Raw genomic sequence first — 25,041 nt, forward strand, 5'->3', positions numbered from 1 at the left:
TGCCTCACTCTTGTGTAAGTGGTGGATGGGACCTTTTTCAGTAGCTCAGAAGATACCAGATTAGCTTATTTCTGGCACAGGTTTCCAGCGTGAAATGAGCGGGGAGCTCCCTCAGGCCGGGTTTTGGAGCTGCAGGTCTGCCTGCAGAGCTCAGAGCAGGTCCAGCCAAGCAACAGGGACAGGGACGCTGCAGCTGCCATCTCGAGTGACCCAGAGGGACAATATCTGTCCGTACTTCACTGCTGACTGATACCTTCTAAGCCATCAAATACACACGTTTTACCCAAGGCAAAAGGCACTAACACAGTGCTGCTGTAGCTACACCGTTTGTGGGCTGCAGTATCCAGGCCAGATTAGAGCACAGACAGATATTCTTTGGTATGTCTTACTGAGAGCTTGCTAATATGGTGAGACAGCTTCTGGAGTGGTGTTGGCTCTCACTTCATCGTTTTGGAGCATGAAGATAATGAGATCAAGGCTGTGCATATGTGACTATGTATACATGTGACCCCTGAGACAAGGTTTAACGCACAATCTCTTAAAATGTGTGTTTGCAGATATAGGATGAGTGTATTTTTAATTTTTTTCCCAATATCTGAACTCCTGAAAATAATTCTTCATCCCGTTAGAAGAAACTCATACTGTATCAGTCTCCTGTTAGTAGGCTGTACAATCTTGAGCCAATCTGGTGCTGAACATCACTTCGATAGCTTCTACACACTGATGCACCACTCTGTTTTCTGTTCCTGTGTGTCCCAGCCAGGCACAGTGGTGGGACCTCTGGCCACCAGGAACAGGTGGGCAACCTCAGTGAGCTCCCTTGTAGTCCCTGCTCATTACAGTGCTCACCAGGGTGCTTCACGGAGTGGCGGCGTGGATGTCTTCACGGCATGGTTGTTGGGGTCCCTGACTCCCCTCATGCCCGTTGTGTGGTCAGAGGAAGACCTTGGTACACATGTAAACGTGAGGCCGTGTGGCTGAAGCTTCTCTTCGTAAAAGGGAGCTCCTCATCAGCCTCCTTCTGAAACTGAAACTAGCTTCCCCACCTGTCCACAGCTCCAGGAGGAGCAAGTTTGACAAAAGGAATTTGCGCAAGTGTAGGGTCTGCTTCTGTTACTAGTTGTCGTAAATCTCGGGTCAGTGTCGACCAGCTTTCTGGGACTTTCTTGAAGCAGTGGGTGCTGTGTGGAGCGCTCTGTCACCTCCAGTTTCCTATTCCAGTATTTTTGTCCACCTTTCACGTACAGACTTTTGTTCTCTTTTTCTAATTGTACTCTGCAGTTGTTGAGTTGCCTCTTTTTTTGTTGTAGTCCTTCCTTCCTTTTTTGGGAAGCATTCTTTCCTCTAAAAGAGACCCCATGGCCACTGTTCTGTTGTTTCTTTCCTCTATGTTCCCCTGCTCTAAATTAACACTTAATCTTTTCTTTACCAAAATGGAGAGTTCCCGTTTCTCCCCGCATTGCTTTCTTGCAATTTGCAAATAGTAGGGCAGTTTCTAACAAACTGAGATTTCTGCCGTGTTTATTTCCTCTTTTCTGCTACTTAGATATTTGAAAATTATTTAATGGCAATTTTAAAATATAATTCAGGTACTTTGGTTTGGCAATGTATTGAACAAGTTGAGAGTTAAATTCATTTCCTTACCCTTTCACAGACACTCCTAGATCAGTGCCAGAAGATGGAAGTAGATCTGAGCTCCCTGAGGGATGTGCTAGAATCAGAGAGACGAGAGTCTCGGGACCTCAGAGAGAAGATGGAGCTGGAACTGGCTGAGAGGAAGATGTCCTCACATCACTTGCAGGAGGAGGTGCAGTGTCTACTGGGACAGCTGGAAGAGGCAAGAAGAGCACAAGCTGCGTTAGAGGTGAAGTATAAAGACCTGGAGCAGCAACAAAGGCTGGAGGTGGAAGAGAAGAACCTGCAGATCAGTTGTCTGAAGGCGGCTGAGCAAGAGCTGCAATCCAGTCTTGCTGTCCTTGTAGCTGAAAACCATCAGCTGAAACAGGACGTTGATCGGCTGTTGGTGTTGTCTGCTGAAAACAGTGCTACAGTACAGAAACTACAGGGTGAGCATGCACCACACTTTGGTGAAGCAGGTTCTCAGGGGCCTAAGGATCATTGGGTTGCCTTCTGTTTGGCTTTGTTTTTATAATAGCTCATAACAGTCTTAATGTAACAATTCCTAATTGCATAGGAACATGAGAGCGGTTGTACTGTATCAAACTAGAGGTGTCTTTAGTACGATCCCACCTTTCTCTTTGGCGGTGACCAAACCCAGTTGCAAGAGGAGGAGCGTGAGTAGGGTAGCACGTAGGGTGCTGTCCCAGCCTATAACCTGCTGAGGCTTATGGATTTCTTGAGCCAGATGCATTTTTAAATTAATTTAATAACTTGCTGGATTTTTTCCATCAACTTATGTAAGTTCTTTTTAGAAGTGCCACATTCTTCACACTGAATTTTTACCGAAATTGTAATAACCAGGGAAAGCAAACTGTACCATTTTCTCTGTAGGCTTGTATTAAAACCAATAACATTGATATTGTCTCAAGCTATTATTGCAAATTGATTTTCTTCCAGCTCTTTCATGGCCCAAAACTGAAGCAGTGACTGAGAGATAAGGAATCTCTTATACTGTTGTGTATATGTCTAAACTGGATGTATTTCAGCAAAAAAGGCAAAAACACACCTTAACTCCCCTTTTTCCTGTCCATTAGATGAACTTGTACAGAAATCTGAAGAATTTATCTGCTGTCAGAAGGAGCTGAAATCCCATTCAGTAGTGCAGGTCTCTGAATTGGAGAAACAGGTATGATCTTTTCATATGAGTCTCCTGAAGTTTTCCCATATGTTGGGGAACTGAGTCTGAATTTCTTTTTTATGATTTATTGCTTGAGAAAGGCTCTTATGGGCTCTCTCAGCTGATGAACAGACGTTACGATTGTGGAAGCCTGGGGAGAAATAGGAGTCAGTTTGAGTAATTTGAAAGTTGCCAATTGATTTGTTAAAAGATTAAGTGAAAGAGCAAAGACTACTGTATATGTATAAACTGTACTGAAATTTATCTTTCTCACCTCTGTCCTATGTTTAAACAGGATGAAACAACTTCACAGGAAAAAATAATAGATCAGAAAGATCAGAACAGAACTTCACTCCTACCCACAGAAAACTTGGAAAGACAGAAGATTGAAGGTAACATGATTGTCTTACCTATTTTCAAATTCTTGCCTATTTTTAGATAATAAACTCGTCCATGGCTACTGGTTCATTATGGCTTTGTTGTCAAGATCTTCAAAAATACTATATAATTCTTTCCAGTGGCTAAAGTAGGTTTTAATTCTAAAGGGAAAATGAACTATTTGAATCTAAGACAGTGAAAAGACTGATAGAAACCAATAAGTAAATCATCTGGAATGATTAAAAAGACGGGGCTGTGCATCACAGGCCTGCCTTCATGGTGTTGTCTTGTGGTATGAAGCGATGGTGGTTGTTTTGGCCATGAGACAGAGTGGGTAGAACCTGTTTACCTGTCTGGTTCATGTGCTTCATGTTCCTGCATGCAGGATCTACTGTGATAGTCTTACTTCAGTCCCTGGAAAAGTTATGGAATGAATCCTCCTGGGGGCGATCGCAAGTCAGTTGAAGCGAGTGATTGGGAACAGCCAGCTCAGGTTCAACAGGGGCAAGTCATGCTTGACAAGCCTGAGCGCCTTCTGTGACAAAGTAACGTCTGGGTTGGTAGTGGTGGGTGTTGTTTACCTGGATTTCTCCCAGGCTTTCAGTACGGTTTCCCACAGCCTCCTCCTAGGGGAACTGATGCACTTTGGTCTAGACAAGTGGTCTCTGCGGTCGATGGGCACCTGGCTGACAGGCCGTACCCAGAGGGTGGTGGGAAATGGCTCCTTTTCAAACTGGCAACCTGTCACAAGTGGGTACCCCAGGGATCGATGTTGGGCCCAGCACTGTTTAACATCTTCATCAGTGATCTGAATGATGGAATCAAGTGTACCCTGATGAAGTTTGCTGATGACACCAAACTGAGTGGGGAAGTGGACACTTCAGAAGGGAGAACCACCCTTCAGGAACACCCAAATAGGCTGGGAGTGGTCTAACAAGAACCTTATGAAGTTCAACAAGGACAGGTGTAAGGTCTTCCACCTGGGAAAACATAATCCATGAGTGCAGCACAGGCTGGGATCTACCCGGCTGGGGAGCAGCTCTGTGGAAAGGGACCTGGAGGTCGTGTGGACAACAAGCTCAGTGCGAGTGAGCAGTGGCTGCTGTGGCAATGGCCAGCAGGGCGCTGGGCTGCGTCAGTGAGGGCATCACCAGCAGGGGCACAGAGTCATAATCCCACTCTACTCAGCACTTGTCAGGCCACATCCAGAACATTGTGTTCAGTTTTGGTCCCCACTATACAAAAAAGATGTGGACAGGCTGGAGAGGGTCCAGAGAAGGGCCACAAAGATGATCCAAGGACGGGGCAGCCGCCATATGGGGAAAAGCTGAGAGAACTGGGTTTGTTCAGCCTTGAGAAAAGAAGGTTTAGGGGAGATCTTATCATCATGTTCCAGTATTAAAGGGTGGCTGCAAAGAAGATGGAAACTCCCTTTTTACAAGAAGTCCCATGAAAAAGACAAGGGGTATTGGGTACAAGTTAATCCTGGAGAGATTTTGATTGGACACAAGAGGGAAATTTTTCATTACGAGCACAATCAGCCATTGGAATAATCTCCCCCGGGAAGTGGTGGATTCCCCAACATTGGACACTTTTAAGATTCAGCTGGGCAGGGTGCTGGGCCAGCTTGTCTAGACTGGGCTTTGCCAAGAAAGCTTGGACCAGATGATCCTTGAGGTCCCTTCCAACCTGGTATTCTATGATTCTATTGTATAAGTTGTTTTACTGGCTCTTATACTAAAAGGTTGTGGCATGATCTCTAACAGAATTAGCTAGGACTGAGATGAATCATAGAATCACAGAATAATTTATGTTGGAAGGGACCGAAGGCAGATTTTAGTCCAGGTTCCTCCTAGAAACAGGATCAACTGTGAGATCAGACAGGGTTGCTCAAGCCTTTATCCAGTCAGGTCTTGAAAACTTCCAACAATGGTGACAACACAGCCTCCCTGGGCACCTGTTACAATGCTTGACTATACTTGTGGCAGAAAAAGGTCTTCATTACATCCAGTTGGAAATTATTTAGTTTCAGTATATGTGTGTTGTGTTTCATCCTCTTGCTTTGCACCACTGTAAAAAGCCTGGCTCTATCTTCTCAGTAATCTCTTCATAGGTATTGAAAGGCTGCTTTTGTGTCTCCCCAAAGCCTTCTGTTCTCCAGGGTAAAAAGCCTTGTTCCCTCAGCTTCTTCTCACAGGGAAAGCACTCCAGCCTTGTGACCATCTTGGTGTTCTTCTGCTGAACTCACTTCAGTTTATCAGTGTCTTTCCTATACCGGCGGTCCAAGACTGAATGCAGTATTTGAAATGCACTCTAGTGAGTGCCCAGTAGAAGAAAAGATATTCTCTAATTGATCTGCTGGCTACACTGCTGTTCGTACTGCCCAGGATGCTGTTGACCTTGTTTGCTGCCAGGCACACTTGCTGGCTCATGTTTAGCAGATTCTCTTCATCCTTTCTTGCAGAGCTAGTCCCCAGCCTGCATTCCCAGGGCTGAGACTTTGCATTTGTCCTTGTTGAATTTCATGAGGTTCCTGTTGCCCCATTCCTGTGGCCTGTGTAGGTTGCTGTAACTGGCAGCCCTGCCAGCGTTTCAGCCCTATCAGCTGTTTCTCTGCAGCGTGTTGTGTTCTCCAAACCAGAGTGTGGACTCTGCCGCCTCCAGGTCCCAGATGAAGATGTTAAACAGGAGAGGTCACAGATAGACCTCTGTGATGTTCCACGTGTTACTCGCCTCCAGATACAGCATGACCTGTCCACCGCTATTCTCTGAGCCTCATCATCCAACCAGTTCTTTATGCATTGAGTTGTCCTTCAGTCCAAACCATCGCTTCTTATTTTTCGATACAGAAATATTGTGTGAGACACTGGCAACAGCCTTGCTGAAGTCAAAGTAAATGCTATCCACTGCGCTCTCTTCATCCACAAATGCATAAAAGGCAATTGAGTAGTCCAAATATGTTTCAACCTTGGTAAATCCATGCTGAGTGTTTCTTAGTCACTGCCTTTTCCATGTGCCTGCTAATGTGCTCCAAGAGGATTCACTTTGTGATTTCTGGAGGGATTGAAGTGAGGCATACTGGCTTGGAGTTTACCATATCATATTTTTGGCCTTTTTTTGAAGATGGATACACCATTTGTCTTTCTCCAGTCATAGTGGACTTCCCTCAGTTTCCATAACTTTTCAGTGATTCTATTGTCCTGGCAACGATGCTGACCAGCTCTCTCAGGACCCTTGAATGCAAGACAGCCTGTCTGTTCTCATAAACTGGTATCGCTCAATATCTCACACAAGTAGTCCTGGACTCAATCCTCAGGACAGAGGCTTGGAAAACTTCGTTGGTGAAGACAGAGACAAAGAAGGTACAGAGTATCTTACATTACCTGTGTGCACTGTCACTAAATTGTAAAACTCATTCAGCGACAGTCCTGTGTATTCCTTGTTCAGCCTTTCACTGCTCATGCAGAGGTAGAGGCTGTTCTTGTTGCCCTTGCCATCCCTTGCAAGTCTCCAGTGCAGTCGTTTCTGACTTTTCTAACATTGTCCTTAAATGTACCTGAATTTGTGCTTTGCAGCCTGTCCCTGTTTTTATCTCCTATATAATACTTCTTGGCCTCAGAGCTCTGTCAGGAGTTCCTTGTTTACTCGAGCCAGTCTCCTGATATGTTGGCTTGTTTTCCTGAGCGCTGAGATGACCTGTCCTTGTGCTTGGAGGGTGCTGTCTTTACAAACCCACCAGCCTTACCGAGCTCTGTTCCTTTCAGAGCTGTCTGCCCTGGGATCCCAGCTCCCAGTTCCCCAAGTAAGGTGAAGTCTGGTCTCCTGAAGTCTAGAATCTGCACCTCTGTTACCCTCCTTCCTCACTCTGCTCAGGATCTTTAAGTCCTATATTTCACAGTCACAACAGCCAAGGCTGACACTGATTATCACATATCCAGCCAGTTATTCCCTGCTTATGAACAGCAGATCTAGCTGTGTGTCACTCTTGCTTGGCCCATCCAGTACCTGTATCAATAATTTGTCTCTGATGCTTTCCGGAAGTCTTGCAGATCGCTTGTGTTGCGACTTGTTACCCTTCCAGCAGATATCAGGGAGGTTAAGGTCCCCCAGAAGATTCAGGATCTGTGACACAGAAACTTCCTCAAATTGTTTAAAGACAGGCATTTACTGGCACGTAGCCAGTGTGGAAATGAACACATTCCTTGTCTTCGCAGGTAGTGAGAAGACTGAGGTGGTATCTGTTGGTACCAAATGTAAATAGAAGCTTTCTTCCTGTAGCAATTAATCATGAAAGCCAAATAACCGTAATTATTACTTTCAAACATGGAGGGTTGGTTTTTTTTTTTTTCCTAGATGTGGTACAGGAACCTTTTTTTTTTTTTTCCCCCCCCCCCCCCCCCCTATCTTCTGCTTTGGAGTATCAAAATGTCTTGATTATGTTCCAAGTATCATAGAATGGTTGAGGCTGGAAGGGCCCCCAGAGCCGTTGCCCAGGACAATGTCTAGATGGCTTCTCAATATCTGCAAGGAGGGAGACGCCACAACCCCCCTGGGCAACCTGTGCCCGTGCTCAGTCACCCTCACAGTGGAAAATGTGTCTCGTGATGTTCAGAGGGAACCTCCCGTGTTCCAGTGTGTGTCTGTTACCTCTGGTCCTGTCACTGAGCACCACTGGAAAGATCCCGGCTCCATCTTCTTTACAGTCTTCCTTCAGGTACTTACACTCATTGATAAGATGCCCCCTGAGCCTTCTCTTTGCCAGGCTAAAGAGTCCCAGCCGGCTCAGCCTTTCCTTCTGTGAGAGGTGCTCCAGTTCTTTAACCATCTTTGTGGCTCTTTGTTGGACTCTCCGGTATGCCCATGTCTCTGGTGTAGTTAGGAGCACCAAACTGAACACGGTAGCCGAGGTGTGGCCTCACCAGTGCTGAGTAGAGGCCAAGGAATACTCTGCCTCACGCAGCCCGGGTTGCCGTTTGCCACCTTTGTGGCCAGGGCACATTGCTGGCTCCCCATCAGCTTGGTGTCAGCCAGGACCCACAGGGACTTTTCTGCAAAGCTGCTTTCCAGCTGGGTGGTCCCCAGCATAAACTGGTGCTGTGGGGTTGTTCCTCCCCAGGCAGAGAACTTTGCACTTCTCCTTGTTGAACATCACGAGGTTCCTGTCTGCGCATTTTTCTAGCCTGTCCAGGTCCCTCTGAATGGCAGCACAACCCTCTGGTGTATCAGCTTCTCCCAGTTGTGTGTCACCTGCAAGCTTGCTGAGGGTGCAGTCCGCCCCCTCGTCCAGATCACGAGTTAAGATCTTCAGAGGGCTGGAGCACCTCTCGTGTGAAGATGGGCTGAGAGAGCTGGGGCTTTGCGGCCTGGAGAAGAGAAGCTCCAGGGAGACCTTAGAGCAGCCTCCAGCACCTAAATGGGGCCTACAAGAAAGCTGGAGAGGGACTTCTTCTGCGAGCACAGGTCAGGACAAGGGGTGATGGCTTTAAATGGAAAGAGGGGAGATTTAGATCAGGTCTAAGGAAGAAGTTGTTCCCCCTGAGGGTGGCGCAGCCCTGGCCCAGGCTGCCCGTGAGGCTGTGGGCGCCCCGTCCCTGCAGCGCCCAGGGCCGGGCTGGACGGGGCTCTGAGCAGCCTGGGCTGCTGGAAGGTGTCCCTGCCCATGGCGCGGGGTGGAACGAGATGAGCTTCAAGGTCCCTTCCAACCCAAACCATTCTGTGATGCTATGTTGAACGGGATCAGGTCCAGTATTGACCCTGGGGTGCACTGCCAAGTTACTGGCCTCCAGCTGGAGTTCATGCTGCTGATCACCAGGCTCTTGGCTGGGCGTCCAGCCGGTTGTCAACCCACCTCACTGACTGCTCATCTGGCCCGTGCGTCAACAGCTTGTCTGCGCGGCCTTTACAGGAGACACTGCTGAAGGCCTTGCTGATATCCACTGCTCTGCCCTCATCTACCAACCCAGTCGTTTCATCATATACAGTGACATAACTATGATAAATGGTGTTTATATGTCAGTTTACAGAAATACAAGTGTATAAACATCCCGAGTCAAACAGCAGCTGAGTTCTTGTACCCATCTTGACTTGGACTGTGGCCCTTGAGTGTTTTATTCTTCTCTAATTTTAACATTTTCTCATTTCATTTTTATCCAAATGAGATCTGAAACTTTTTGCTACAACAGTTCTTTCTTACCCTTCCTTTATAAAAATGTTTCTTAAAGCTTGAAAGTCCATCAGCTCTCCTTTAATTTTAGTCTGTATAAAAACAATTGTTTTTTTCTAAAAGATGCTTAAAACAACATGTCGTTTTGGTGGTTTGCCTCAAAAAAACCCCCCAAAACGCAGTATCCAATGACAACGCCATGTATCTCCACTGCGTGTTACTAACAGCCATGTGCCCTGTTCTCTAAAGCTCCTGGAAGAATATACTGTTACTCTCTAAATCAGAGTTTTAATTTTCAAAGAAATTTTTTGTGTTTGAATGTTTCAGAAATACCACACTTACAACTTGTTCTCCAGGAGCCTCAGCAGGACGCTGTGATGGTCACAGAAAATGTGAAGCAGGTAATGATTAAGCAGCTGAAACAAGCTAAAACTAAAATAGGTCAAGGGCTGGCTTTGAAACAGCTAAGCTGTTATGGCCTTTTTTAACAATCCTCTTTGGAAGGTTATTATTAACAGGATTAATGATGAAAGACAGAAATAGCTTTCAAATACTGCTTGTACTGTGTTCTTATCAGGCTGTGTTTCTCTTTAGCTGTGTGGAATTCTTGTGTCCTTGATCCAACCAATCCATATTCGTGTTCTTTTCTGCCTATTTTTAAGTTACTTCTGCAAAACCATAGGGTAAACTGAGGCAAGTCTCAGAAAATACAATTCCAAAGTGTGACCTGTCATTATAGGATGCCTGTCAAACCAAGCCTGTCCATTCCCACTGCCCTGATGGGGATCTGACATACTGGAGGAAGCTGGGTTCTCCTTGTTAAGTAGATACAAGTAGACTGTCCTTGTCCTCTTCCACTGGGAACAGCTGCAGGTACCATTGCAGTCAGTGTACTGGCGAGAATAAGGTAGCATTAGATACTTGCTGCTTTGCCTATGGATATCTGTACTAAGAATTTGTTGTAGAATTGTTTGTTAGCTTAGGGCAAGGTCGGGGCTCTTTCCAGACTGCTCCCTCTGTTCCAGCCTGCCAGCAGAGGGTAGACGATGCTGTATTTCGTCTAATACATTCCTCCTCAACAGAGAGACTTTATAGTATATGAATTACTGTGAAGCATTAGGGCAAAAGTTGACATTTAGGACTCATGTTGGAACTGGAGAAGGCATTTTGAGCCAGCTCATCCTGCTTGACTTCAGACTCTTACCTTCCACCTGCCTGTAGTCGAGGAGTAAACTGGAGGATCAATGGACAGACACACAGACACCGGGACACTGAGACACACACAGGGACACACACAGACACATGGTCTTTTCAAGGACAGATATAAGCCTTGGAGCTATTTTCTAAAGCCCTTTTATAGACAGTGGAGATAACAGGTTTTTTAGCATATGACTGAGCTGGACCAAGCTGGATGTTGAAAATGGGTCAATGAATCCAACCCTAGAACTGTCCGTTTCAATGTCTTAATTATAAAAAGCATCTAGCTAACTAGCATGCCTGTCAGTATTTACACTTGGACAGCTGTATTCTGCCATTTGTGCATCTGACCCATGACTTTAGCCCAAGATGTATGTGAATCCAAAGCCAGTTCAGGGGCTTGGGTCATGTGCACAAGTTATTTGGATGCATGCTATACCTTCTGTTTCAGTGACTGGAGCTTGCAAAGGCAACATGCTGTAGAACGTGGGCTGGAGATCATTTCCTTATGATTGTGTGACCTGTTAGTGCCCTGGACTTATATTCCTGGTAGCTGAGGCCAATGTTAATTCTGAACACTTCATTTTGTTTTCAGTCTTTCCATTGTTGGGTTAAGGCTTTTTTACTTGCTTTTCTGGAGGTGGGAGGGAGTAGCATTTTTTAGAGACGCTTCACTTAGTTCTGGCTCATAGTCTCTTCGTACTCTAGTTCAAACCTTTTCCCATGGAAGCAGTACTAATGGTGCCAAGTGTTTGTTGTCATGAAAGACAATGTGTGTTGGGAACTAGCCAGAAATGTTGCCATTCGTTTTTGGTTCATGTTAACTTATAAATGGAATTTTCAGAGTGAAGAAATTAGTAGATGAAGTCTTAGTTCTTGTGTGGATGTCAAGAGCAAGCTAACCAATTTCCTGGCTTCATTCGGCATCTTTTTGTAGGCAAAAATAGTTTGCGTCTGTGCAAAAGCAAAATCTCGTCTCTCTTTCCAGTGTGTTCCATCTTCTCTAGCAGTCAGAGTCTGTCCTGTCCAACAGAGAAGCAGGAGAGATTTGGTAGTTCACAGATTGTCCTGGGGTGGTTTGTCTGTGTCGTGTAACCCAGTGTAACTTTCCTGGGAAGCCTGCAAGTTCTTCATATGCTGAAGTAGTGAGGCGTGCAGTGACGAACGTGACTTCTCGTCTTCTCGGTGTTGGTGATTCTGTAAAAAGTAGTGAATCTATAGTCAGTCCCTTTGAAGCAGTGGGAGAGTGGGAAGGAAATTATTAGAATCGTTGCATTCATTGATATCCTAATCTACTGAGATATGTCTCTTGCTTTACATCAAAACAAATTTGCCTTTTTCTTTCTTTTCATGAGGCATCAGAGTTGTGTGTAAAGTTGAGTCTGACAGTTTTTACTCAAAGCCTGGCAGAGCAGCAGACAGCTAAGATAGCTGTCTTCTAATGCAAGGATCATGGCTCAAAACTAAATATTTTCTCTTCAACCAACAGAATAAAAACGTAGAACCTGAGGTTAAACTGCAAGACTTGCTGACTGTGGAAGCTCCAGCCTCTTCTGTAGACTGCTCTTCGACTTCTACAGGTGAGGACACAGAATAAGGCAGGCGAAAAGAACATTGTGGAAATCTGAGAAGTTTCAGGGACAAATCTAAGGTGAATTGGAAAGAGGAACTTTGAGGTCAGAACATAAAGATGTACAGAAGATAGAAAAGATGCACATGAGGCAGAAGAGAACATTCTAATGTGGGATGGATAGGATATATCAGAAGAGAAGAAAGAAGTGATTCCAAAGATGAGAAAAGGAGAAGGGTTTGAAGGGGGATGTGTTTGTACATGCAAAGGCTGATGTGTAAGGCACAGAATAGAATAAAGATAAGACGGAGAACTGAGTTGCTATCTGCAAGCTGGTGAGTTTCTTTTTGTGTCTGGAATTACCACCACTCCCGCCCCCAAATTATTTAAAAAGAAAAAAAAAAAAAGAAAAAAAAAAGCCAACAACCCAAACCAGAACAGCCTGTTACCTAGTTCACTTGTCTCTTTGCCTCTTCATTCTTCTGTAGAGGTTAAATATAGCAGAGACTTAAGTGATGCCAGCACGCAGCTAATACAGGAGGTTTCACATGTGCAGAGCTGCTGGGGATATCCCAGTGAAATGCATAGGTTCAGTTTTTTCTTTTTAGAAACTAGAGAAGCTCCAGTCCCATATATTATGTCTCCACTTACCTACTGACTTTACATGCACCTTGTTATGCTGATGGTGACAAGTTTACCTTTTATCATTAGGTGTGTCAGGAGAGCTGCTGAATTCCGAAGTGCAAAAGCCTTTTGATGACACTTTGGTGCTCCATGAGGTACAAATTTAGTCTGGAACTTTTTTCCGCTCAGTATTGTATGCATCTGTGGATATGAAAACTTTAGTTTAAAAGCCCTGAAGAGTTTTTGGTGGTGTGGTTCTTTTTTTTGGGGGGGTGTGTGTGGTTGGTTAGTTTGTTTGTTCTTTGACATCCCATAATTTAAAGTGATTGTTGCAACACTGCAACAGGCTTTAAGAGGAGAGAACCGTCTCCTTTAAGGGTTCCCCATAAATTGTTTCTGCCCTCCAAACTGTTGAACAGACAGCCTTTACAACACAAGATGTTGACTTACCAGTGGGCTGCTGATCCATGTTTCCTGGGAAGGATTTGTGACTTTTTCTTTTGTAATGTGTTATTGGGGGTGGGAGGGAACATTAAGATACTCACTTGGAAAAAGCCAGGTACTTTGGTCCAGATGCTTTGTCTAGTGCTCTCGCTTTGGAGATGGACACAGACTGGAATATGGGCTTCTAGACTGTTTCTTTGCCATGTTAAATGGACAGATAGAATAGGGGACAAAACCTTCTCATTCAGAGACTGTAGATAGGATGCCAGGAAAATGTGGCTGGGAGCTTGTGAGAATCACAGGAGAACTGAAACACTTCAGAATCATACTGCCTTGTAATTAAGTGAGAAAATGGGAAATAACAGAATGGGAAGTTACATTTATGGTCTAATCCTAAAGCCAGAATCTTTCATGCTGCAGCTTCAGAAACTGAAATGAACAGAGATGACCTGAGTCCTCCTGTCATTGCTGAGGCTGTTTATTGCAATAGCCAGCTCAAGAAAGGGTATCCTTAAACTACAAAATGTGGAAAGCAGATGCTTCCAAAAGTGACCCTTTCACAGGATTCAAAGGAAAGTTGAAACCTATTGTTTTCTTTTAGGCAAGAACAGATGGCTTTCCCAATGGAAGCAAGCAGTTTACTGAGGAAAGTTGTCCACCTGGAATTCTAGAATATATTTCTGCAGAGAAACAGAAAGAACTCTCGGTTTTGCTGCTGGAACTGCAAGAAGCCCAAGAAGAAATAACTTTTCTGAAAAGGCAGCTCAAGGGCCCAAATGGCCGAACTTCTACAGGCAGCCAAACTGGAGAAGCAGATAACCAGGTGGAAGATAATTCCCAGATATTGTTTCTTGAGAGGGAAGAGCAAAAGGCTTCAGATACACAAAATGAGTCGGGCAATAGCTCATTGCTGAGAGAAACAGAAATGCAGCAAACCAGTGTGCGTCAGGAAAACAGAATCAGTCTTCAAGAAGTGCCACAGGGAAGTGCTGTCCCCTGCGGAGGGGAGATGGGGGCAATGCAAGAAGCCTCTACGGCACAACCAGAGCCGGGCACCTCTCAGGCTCAACAACTGATAAAGTTACAAAACCAAATTACAGAACTGCAAGTAATTCTGCAGAAATCAGAAGAATCCTATAAGAAAGATCTAGGAGAAAAAGGTGCAGAAATAAACAGGCTAAATGAGTTGGCTGAGGAATACAGAAAAAAAATACAGGATTCTGACAGTGCATTTTGTGTTTTGACTGAAGAACGAGACCAGCTCCTGCATCAGATGAAGGAACTTTCTACCGTAACAGAACTGAAAAAGCAAGTGAAGCAACTTGAGGAAAATCTGGCTCTTTCAGAAAAGCAGAGACTGTCAGACAGTCAAAGCAGTCTTCTGAAAGAACAAATCCAGAGCCTTAAAAATGAATTTAAATCCAAGGAGATAAAAATAGAAGCTTTGCAAAAAGACTTGGATGAAGCGCAACTTCAGCTTTCTGACCAGGACATGCAACTAAAAGATCTGAGGAGCCAGAATGAGAAGAAGGAACGTGAAGTACTTGATCTAGAACAACTTTTGAGGAAGAATACCGCTGAGATGGAAGAGCTTTCCCAAAACTTGGCCTCAAAGAGCCACGAAGCAGCAAGCCTGGAACAGCTGGTTGCTGAGCACACCCGGTCTATAGAGAGCCTGCAACAGACCTTGCTGGAGAAGGACCAACAGATGACAGAGATCAGTGTCAGCATGTCCGAGAAAATGGTCCTGCTGAACGAAGAGAAATTTTCTCTAGGAAATGAGCTGAAGAGTCTTAAAGAGCAAACAAGTCTGTTATTAAAAGCCCAGGAAGAAAAAGACCACAACACAGAAGCAAAAGATAGATCTCTGAAATGTGGGGCATCTGAGCAGCAGTATGAGACAGAGGCAGCTTCTGAAGAAAGTGAGGGATTAGTAAATAAACTGGAACTTCTGAAAAAAGAAAATGAGCGAGTAAAGCGGAAGCTGCAGGCAGCACTTGTTAGCAGGAAGGAGCTTCTGAAGAAGGTTGGCAGCCTGGAGGCTGAATTGGTACAGTTGAGAGGAGAACGTGAACCAGAAACCTCAGTGGCTCAAGAAGCTGAAGGGAAAGAAAGTACGACAAGCGTGATAAGCAGAGAGGTGAATGCTGAAAGCCATCCCAGTGAGGAGTATCTAATTCAACTGCTTTCCGAAAAGGATTCTGAGTTGCAGAGGATCCGGAAGGACCTGCTGGATAAAGAAACTACTGAAGCACAGTTGCAGGCAGTGATTGAAGAAATGAGGCAAAGCTTGGAACGTAAAACCAACATTATTTCGGTTAAAGATGAAATCATGGAAAGTCAGACAATTGCTGACAAAGTAACTGAAATCAATAAAAGCCCAATAGATTATGAAGAAGACGAAGAAAATAGTTCAGCAGCTACGAATCTTGAAGCAAACCAGAAGTCTGCACTGAAAGAGAGGATTTCAGCTCTTGAACAAGAAAAAGAACAACTTCAAAAAAAACTTCAGGAAGCCCTGGTGTCTCGCAAAGACACTATAAAAAAGGCTCAGGAAAAAGACAGGCATCACAGAGAACAGCTGAAACAGCAGAAAGATGAGTACAACATCCTACAAGAAGAATTTGATAAGCAAAGCAAAGAGAAGGAGAGCATCCAAGCTCAGCTCAGACAGCTCCAAGAACAGAAAGGGTCAACAGAGAGTGTTCTTGAGAATCAAGGTGGGTTGGATTCTTCATGCATGGAAGCAGGAAATACAACAAATAACAAGCTTGTACAAATTGCAGATGTTTCTGAGGAAGAGTTTAAGAAAAAACTTGAAAAATTTCAGATGGAGAAAGAGGAATTGGAATATAATGCTAGCCATATACAAAGTGAACTTGCTTGCAAATCAGAATTAGTCTCTCGTTTGCAAGAGCACATAGAACAGTTGTTTCTGGAGATAGAAGGGCTGAAGAGAACCTCTGACCAAGCTGAAGCTAAGGCAGCAAGTCTTCAGACAGAATTGGAGGAGAGTCGAGCAAAAATTTCTAGCGAGGGCAGTCTGGAAGAGCTGAAAACACTTATGCACCAAAAGGATGAAGAAATGGAATTTCTTAACTTGCAGTTAAGGGAGAAGAGTGAAGCTCTAAATAATGTGCAGGCACAGTTGCTGGAAAAAGAGGATTCAGTCAAGAGACTGTGTAGTCAGTTGGAAATGCAAGCTCAGGCACATGAGGAGCAAAGCAAGCGACTGCAAACAGAGTTGCTTGAAATCCAGGAGAAGCAAGATGGTGATGCAGAAGCAGCTAAACAGAAGAATCAAATGCAGAGAAAACTGCAAGCTGCGCTTATCTCTAGAAAAGAGGCACTAAAGGAGAGCAAATCTCTGAAAGAGGAGCTGGCTAATGCTAAAACTACGATTGAAAATCTTCGTGTCAAGTTGACAAATATGGAAAGCCAAATATGTAGCCATGTTAAAGAAACAGATAATTTAACAGAAAAGTTAGTGAGCCTTACTGAAGAGCGAGAAAAACTTATTGCGGAAGTTGATAAAGTACTTACAGAAAATCAGAATCTTGATGGATGCTGTAAAAAACTGACCTTTAGTCTAGACAGGCTTGTGCTAGAGAAGGAGAAGCTGGAGAAGGAGATGGAATCCTTGAAATGCTCTCAAGCTGCTGAGAGCTCTGAGTGGCATGAGAAATACAGGGAGCTTCAGAAAGAATATGAAACTCTTCTGCAGTCATATGAGAATGTGAGTAATGAGGCTGAGCGGATTCAGCGTGTTTTGGAAACTGTTAGGCAAGAAAAGCAGGACATTTTCATTAAGCTGAAAAGTATAGAGGCAGAAAAAGAGGAAACGGATAAGCAGCTACAGGAAGCGGGACAGGAGATTGATGGAATGAAGGAGAAAATGAGGAAATTTGCAAAATCAAAGCAACAAAAGATCCTGGAGCTAGAGGAGGAGAATGAGAAGCTTAGAGCAGAGTTGCGCTTTACAGATGGAGACCTGCACGGGACTGGAGATGTCTTTACAAACACTGGCCTGAAAGAAGATCTGGAGAGCTCTGGCAGGGATTACCAGTCTCTTTCTACTCAGCTTAAGACAGTAATGGCTGAAAAGGAGTCTCTTAGTCAAGAGATCGCAGACTTAAAGTGTCATTTGCAGTTAACAGAGTCTAAGCTGAAGGAAAGCAGAGAACTGGCGGACAAGTATGTTGCTCAGAAAACAACGGGGGAAGAAACAAATGGGGCAGTTGTCACAGCACCACCAATGGAGAGGGCTGAAAATCAAGTGGATGTAAGTTTTAGAGCAGAGTCTCCTGCTGCAGAGCTGGAACAAAAAGCACATGAAGGCAGCAGCCCTGGTGGAGATCTCGGCACGCGCACACGGCAGATAGCTGAGCTCACGGAGCGGCTCGCACAGCTGGAAGATCACAGGAGGGCTTCAGAGCAACAGCTGGGGGACATGCGCACGTGTGTTGAGACCTTAGAAGGTGACAAAAGGGCTTTAGAGACCCAAATGGAAGAGAAAGTCCATGAGTTGAATGCTCTTAAGGACACAGTAGCAAAAATGGAACAAACGGTCCAAAAAACCAAAGATGACCTCGTTAGGATGACAGAACTGAAGGACATGCTGGAGGCTGAGAAGGATGATTTGGAAGAAAGGCTTATGAATCAGCTGGCAGAACTTAACGGGAGTATTGGAAACTATCAGCAAGATGCAACAGACTTCCAGATTAAAAATGAGGAGCTGAAGCATGAGCTTCAGAGTCTGCAGAGAATGATGCATGAACTGGAGGAGGAAAAGAAATGTCAGATGGCAAAGGAGGAAAGTAAAGCAAGTTCAGAAAAGCAAAGGGAATTTGTAGAAAAGCTAAAATGCAGTTGGAGGGGAGACAGTACACATGTAAAGGAGCTTCAGGAACTGCTGAAACAGAAACAGCAGGAGATCAAGCAGCTGCAGAAGGACTGTATTAAAAGCCAGGAAAAGAACAGTAGTTTAGAAAGAACTGTTAAAGCTCTGGAATTTGTGCAGAGTGAGTCTCAGAAAGAGGTAGAAGTGGCCAAAGAGACTTTAGCTAAAGCAGTTGAAGACACCAGGAAGGCCCAGGCGGAGCTCGCTCGCTGCAGAGTGATGTTGGATGACACCCAGAGCGAGGCAGCACGAGTTGTAGCAGAGAGCGTGAAGCTGAAGGAACAGTTGCAGGTAAACACAGAGGATATTAAAATCCAAATGAAGAAAAAAGATGAGGACTTTGAGAGAAGACTGGAACAGGAAAAAGACAAACACTCAAAGGAAATTAAAAACATGGAAGAAAAGCTGGCGGCTTTGCAGAGGGAGAAAGGCTTTATGGAAACAATGCTCGGTGATCTTCAAGGCTCCTTGAAGACAAAGGATCAAGAAGCCAAGGAACTGGAAGGCAGCCTCAACAAAACACTGGCCCAGCTTGCAGCCTTTACCAGGAGCATGTCTTCCCTTCAGGATGACAGGGACAGAGTGATAGACGAATCAAAGACATGGGAGAAGAAATTCACCGAAGCTATTCAAAAGAAGGAGGAAGAAATACGTTCGAGAGAGGAAACTTGTGTTGTGCTAAAGGACCAGGTGAAGCAGATGACCATACGTGTGGAAGAACTTCAGACTCATATATCCAGGTAAAAAGGTGATAATGACTTGGCTGGTATTCTTGTATTTCCTTTTGACAAGGCAGCAGCCAGAGGTGAGCGAGGATTCCCCTTTTCTTTTGCAGTATACCAGAAAGGAAGAATTTTGAACAGGTAAATATGCTAACTGTGATATGTGTTTGGCAAAACTAATGAATGCATAAAATGGAGAGCATAATTAGCCTTCCTAATAAAGCCATAAGCATAAGGCTCATCTCTTGGATCACTTAACATTTGGATAGAAAAGACGTTTGGAGGTATGTGGTGGGGAGTTACTGTCTATTTGTTGTCTGCACAAGGGTACAGAGAGATTAACACTGTAAAATATTCCTCCTTCTCATCCTTAGGGTACCTGTGCTAAATCTATTCTCTGTGACAAGCAGTAGCCTTCTGAGTACTATCTAGAGTCTTTATTAGTCTGAAATTTGAAATAGGTGCTTTTGCATAACATTGTTGCATTCAGAAATTAAACTTGGCAAATCAAGAGAGCATTGGGTACTTAATTCCAGTTTTATCCCAAAATTGATTTTGAGGGAAAGATGTAGCTATGGAAACATACCAAAATGTACATCTGGGAACTTCTCAAATTCAAAACCATACTGTTCTTGCATGAGGAAAATGGTTCTTTAAAGTTTGTGGTCAAAATGCATGCTGGAACATGAAATGAACATCAAGCATAGGAGAACAGTGACTTGTTGTTGTTGTTGTTAGTTACAGTGGATGAGAGAAAAATAGTATTTTAGTGAACAGGAGGTTATAACATTCAATGTTTAACCTCCTCCATGTTTTCAATATTGACATAAAGATATATCTCACTGGACAACTTTTAAAATATATTCCCCCAGCACTGCTCCCTGCAGACAGTAGTGCAGTCAGGACTTTAAAAGATGCCTTGAATTTTAAATTGAGGGAAGACTAATCATCTGGGTGTTTCCAGTTTGCTTTCTTAAAGTGAAACTAATTTTGTGGCTTTTCTAAATTAGAATAATCAATGAAAACTATTGCTGTAATTTTTGGATACTGAGATTCTTCATTGATTTGTAACTGACTTTCTCTTCTCTGTTTTCAGGCTGGAACTCAACAAGAAAGAGTGGGAGTCTGAATCCAGGAGGGAGGTTCAGCATCATCAAAAGACATGTGAAATGTTGCAGGAGGAAAAAAAGGAGCTTTTGGCTCAGCTTGAAGCATCTCAGAAACTGTACAGCGAGTCTCAGAATGAACAACAGAAACTGGAGTCAGAAACCAGCAGCCTGAGAGACCAGCTTGCTGACTTACAGAATTACTTCACCAAATGTGAACTGGCCAGAGAAGAGCTGGGAAGCGTGGTTAAGCAACAAGAGGCCAGTATCCAGAATTTTAAATTCAGCTGTGAACAGCTTCAGGCTGATCTGCAAGCTTCCAAGGACCTAACAAGTAAGCTGCATGAAGAAACTAGTGCCAAGGATCAGAAGATCATTAGTTTGCTGTCTGCCAAGGAAGAAGCAGTTATGGCTGCTCTATCTGAATTGCAGCAGCAACATTCTGAAGAGATGAAAGAGCTGGAGCGTAGGCTCAGTAAGGAGGAAGAAGATAAAAAAGCCTTGGAAAATGAGAAGAACAAATTTCTTGACAAACTTGATTGTCTCACTGAAAAGATGAAGATAAGCAGAGAAGAAAGTAAGCAGCAGAAGGCACAGCTGGACTCCTTCACCAAGTCCATGTCATCTTTGCAAGATGACAGAGACCGCATACTGAGAGACTACAAGCAACTTGAGGAACGTCATCTTGTTATAATCTTGGAAAAAGACCAGTTAATTCAAGAGGCTGCTGCTGAAAACAATAAGCTCAAGGAAGAAATCAGAAGTTTTCATGGCCAGATGGATGACCTCAACTCTGAGAATGCCAAGCTGAATGCAGAGCTGGTGCGGTGTAGAGAAGACCTGAACCAAGTGATTTCAATAAAGGACACCCAACAGAAACAACTTCTCAAAACACAGCTTCAGCGGATCGAGACTCTGGAAAAGGAGAAGGCAATCATAGAAACACAGCTGAAGGCGTCCGAGCATGCTCAGGGTGATCTCAGGAAGCGCATGGAAGCCTTGACGGAGGATAAAGCCAGTATGTCTCAGGAGATTGAAACCCTCACGTCCTCTCTGTCTCGGGCGCAGGGTGAGGTGACAGCGCTATGTGAGGGGGGTCCTGTCGTGGAGTGTCAAGCGCAGCTGAAGGCACAAGAGGAAGAGACACAAGAACTGAGTCATAAGCTTTCCCTCTCACAGAAAAGGGTAACAGAACTTGAGGCAGAATTAGTGTGTGTTCAAAGGGACGCAGCCAAGAGAGTGGGAGAGGCTGAGGACAGGCTTCGAAAGGAATTGAAGCACCTACATCACGACGCAGGGATAATGAGGAATGAAACAGAAACAGCGGAAGAGAGAGTAGCAGAGCTGGCACGGGACTTGATGGAAATGGAACAGAAATTTCTTGCAGTCACAGATGAAAACAAAGATCTCAGAGCTCAAATTCAGTCTTTTGGGAAGTCCATGAGCTCTCTTCAGGATAGCTGGGACCAGGCCAATGAAGAGCTTCGTGTTTTGAAACATAAATACTCTGCAGACTTAGAGGAACAAAAGAGTTTAGTGCAGAATCTTCAGAAACAGATGATTCAGCTACAAGAGGAGCAACATTCCACTGCCAGGGACCGAGATAAATTGAGATCTGAGCTCACAGAACTGCAGAAAGCCACTGATGAAAGAGGTCTCTTGGCCCAGATTGAGGAGCTTCGTCAGCAGCTCAGAGCCAAAGATGATGAGCTTCTCCGTTTGTCTTCAGAACTGGAAGGCTCTTCCAACCAGCTCACGTCTTTCTCCAAGGCTATGGCGAGCCTTCAGAATGAGCGAGACCGTCTGCTGAATGAATTGAGCCAAACACGTAAAATGGAAGAAGTGAAGCAACAAGCAGAAGAGAACACTTCCACCACTCCTTCAGAAGTGCAGAGTCTTAAGAAGGCACTGTCCTCCTTGCAGAATGACAGAGACAGAGTAGTAAGTCCTCGTTCTCTCTTCCTGCTCTTACTTAAAACCCCGTAGGAGATTTGGATCTTCAGGTCTTAAAATTCAGCACACTTAGATCTGGTATTTGCAATGTGAAACATAGATCACTGTCTTCACAGAATCACAGAATAGTTGAGGTTGGAAGGGACTTCTGAAGATCTTCTAGTCCAACCCCCCTGCTCAAAAATGGTCAGCTGGAATAAGTGTCCAAGACAGCATCCACTCAGATATTTGATATCTCCGTTAGTGGATATTCCACAACTTCACTGGACTACCTCTTTTTCCATGTATCTGGAAATGGTTTCCAGAATTAATTGCTCCATCACTTTCCCGTGGATGGGGATGAGGCTGACCAGCCTGCAGTTCCCCAGTTCCTCCTTCTTGCCCTTCTTGTAGGTAGGGATGACATTTGGTTTCTTCCAGTCTTCAGGAACCTCTACCAGTCACCATGACCTTTCAAAGGTAATCGAGTTGCCTCCCAATGACCTCAGCTCTTGTGGGCGTGCTCCATCCAATCCCATGGGTTCAGAATGTGCTATGCATGTTATCTTCTCTGACACATGGAAACTGTGATTTTATTGTTAGCTTTGCAAGATGGTTTATCTTGTGTAGCTTGATTTAAAATATGGAATCACAGAAATAAGATATGGGTTCCCTGTTAACCTGGACTTTGTTCCACATCTGTGGAAGCTTGTGCACTTCATCTGTCTTAGATTTCTAGAAGAGACTAGAGCAAAGACTTGGGGCTGTTTCTCCTCTTAGCAGCTGATTGTCAAGACAGGTACAAGGCATTGCTGCTTCATTTTGACATCCTCGCTTGCTTGCTTACCATGTCTGTGTTTGTACAGTCTCTGGCCAATGTGGCTGAGCAAGTTTCAGAGTTCTAGCTGCTGGGCAGATGACAGACTTTTGCAATCATCTTCCACTGTCACTTAGTCTGTCTTGGTTTTCCCTTCTGTTAATTCACAACAGACTTTACGATACTGTCTTGACCACATTTTCCTTCTTGTCCATTTGATATCTCAATTATTTGTAGATTTATGTCTCCTCTACTGCTGTTTTGTTGAACTTGCATGTCTGTGTAGTGCTGTTAGTACTAAGATAGATCCTCAGCAGAGGGGTCTCCTGACTCGTTAAGTGCTTCCCTGTCTCCGGAGTCAGTCACGTCTTCTTGTCTTGGAAGACTGACTGCAGTGATGGATGCATAATGGCAGCTTACTTATAATTCCAGTCTGAGTAGACGGTCAAAAGGATTTTAGTTCCTCAGTTCCCTAGTTTACAGTAAACACCAACTTCAGGAGTTATTCTTAACCAGCTCCTTCTGTCTCACTTTGTCTTCCTCTGAATAAGGAAGTGAATATCGTAGTATTTTTGTTAATGTGTGTTAAACCTTCACAGAAGGTCTCAAAACTCGCTGCTCATTAACAATAGAATTCTCTGAGGTTTTTTATTTCTGAGCAGTTTTCAGTAGACTGCTGTAATCACTGATACAATTTACAGTTTCTCTGTCATCTGACTTTTTCTTCTGCACATGCCACAGTGAGAAATGCTCTTAAACACTTACAAGCAATAAACCCAGCTGCTTGCTCAGTTGTCACACACTCTGATATTTCCCTTTAATTAAAGGTAAGAGAGCTGAAGAATCTGCAGCAGCAATACATACTAGTTGGCGTAGAATCAGCTGAAAATTCTCGCTTAAAAGCACAACTGCAGGAATGTCAGCAAGACGCAGATGAACAGCACCGTCTTCAAGAACAACTGAAGCAGGAGAGTATTTCCTACCAGCAGGAGCTCCAGCAGCTTAGGTGAGAATTGACTGTTTTCTCACTGCCTCGGAGATGTAAATGTGCCATTTCTTTCATTCACAGAGCATGGTGGGCAGAAAGCATTGGGAACCTCAGCCTTGCCTGTGTCAGCTGTCACCAAATCACTGTGCCTCAGACTGAGGGTGAGGGATTTCAGCCCCAGATATTGGAGGGAAATGCCTGTGTGAAATAGATCAATGACCTTTTAATTTTTATTTCCTTTATCCAGTGGTGACAGATATAATCTATTTGATAGGAAACTTAGGCTGTTTCTTGTATTGCAGCTTTTGTATATGATTACAGAACTCTACATTCCAAGCTGATGATGAACACCCTTTATTATGCCACTGATGTCATTGTTGAGAAAATTTTCTGTGACTGTCTAATCCTCTGTTTCACTTGCTTTATGTCTTCTATTTTTTAAAAAGTCTGTAATTCAAGTCTAGTAAATTGCCATCTCCAACTGGACGAAAACTAGTCAGACAAATATGCTCTGCTATAAAAATGGGGAAAAATCCTTTCAGGCACTTCAGAGATGCATCTGAGAGTGACTGAACCTGGAGCGAAAGGGATGGGATTTTTGTGGAAAGAAGTACGGCTCATCTTTGTCCAAAGTGGTATAAAAACCTGTGCACCTGCTCCCTCCCCCTGCCCCCAGTCTGGCCAACTAACACATCAGATCTCGTGCAGTTTGAAGCAGCTTATGAATTTTATTTATCTCCTGATAAAAGAAGATTTCTTTCCTGTCCAGCTTCTAAAATGTAAATGAAGACAAGGCCTCAAGCTTGCATGTTGAGATCGATGTTGTGGTTCTGGTGCATATTTGAGGCAGTGACAGTGTTATGATGACAAGTGGCATTGGCAATGACTTGCTTGACAAAACGCTCTGTACAGCAAGATCAAAACAATGTCCAGGAATACCAAAAGTATGAGCATTGAACAATCTGCAGTGTTGAGCCAAATAGAGAATACTTCCTTAAACCTGCATTTAAGGTTCCTGCACTTAAGTGGGTTGTTTTGTTCTGGTTTAGTTATAAAACTTATTTTCTGGCATGGAGTAATGATAGGAAATAGAATCATCCTCAGCATATTCTGACCTGGATATCATAAGTGATACTGGTAACTTTCTGGTAATTTCCTTTGTGTCATTCTGGGCAGACAAGAGAAATCGGCCTGGGAAAGGCAGAACAGCAGCATAAAGGAGCAGTACCTGATGGCCATGGCAGAAAAAGACAAGCAACTGAGCCATTTACAGAGGATCATGCAAGAAATGAGACTGCCCCTCAGCAAGTCCCAGACTGTAGGGGAGCAGTACCCAGCAAAGGTGGGTGCAGATACACAGTTTCTTTATTGCCTGGAAATGTGAGGTCTAAAATTCGGTCAAA

The 25,041-nt window shown here is 44.1% G+C and overlaps 1 protein-coding gene across 2 annotated transcripts in view; it reads left to right on the plus strand.

Annotated features, from left to right (window-relative positions):
• Nucleotides 1–25,041, plus strand: part of GOLGB1 (golgin B1) — a 49,999-nt gene that overhangs the window by 13,726 nt on the left and 11,232 nt on the right. For both annotated transcript variants that reach the window (XM_065630351.1, XM_065630354.1), the window contains 10 exons: nucleotides 1,655–2,066; nucleotides 2,715–2,806; nucleotides 3,093–3,189; nucleotides 9,666–9,739; nucleotides 12,025–12,115; nucleotides 12,817–12,884; nucleotides 13,775–18,813; nucleotides 19,892–21,842; nucleotides 23,478–23,656; nucleotides 24,815–24,980. In XM_065630351.1, coding sequence (XP_065486423.1) covers nucleotides 1,655–2,066; nucleotides 2,715–2,806; nucleotides 3,093–3,189; nucleotides 9,666–9,739; nucleotides 12,025–12,115; nucleotides 12,817–12,884; nucleotides 13,775–18,813; nucleotides 19,892–21,842; nucleotides 23,478–23,656; nucleotides 24,815–24,980 — 8,169 coding nt within the window. The remainder of the gene's footprint in view (nucleotides 1–1,654; nucleotides 2,067–2,714; nucleotides 2,807–3,092; nucleotides 3,190–9,665; nucleotides 9,740–12,024; nucleotides 12,116–12,816; nucleotides 12,885–13,774; nucleotides 18,814–19,891; nucleotides 21,843–23,477; nucleotides 23,657–24,814; nucleotides 24,981–25,041) is intronic.

Source organism: Caloenas nicobarica, chromosome 1 (genome assembly GCF_036013445.1).
Source record: "Caloenas nicobarica isolate bCalNic1 chromosome 1, bCalNic1.hap1, whole genome shotgun sequence".
Taxonomy (NCBI): Eukaryota; Metazoa; Chordata; class Aves; order Columbiformes; family Columbidae; genus Caloenas; species Caloenas nicobarica.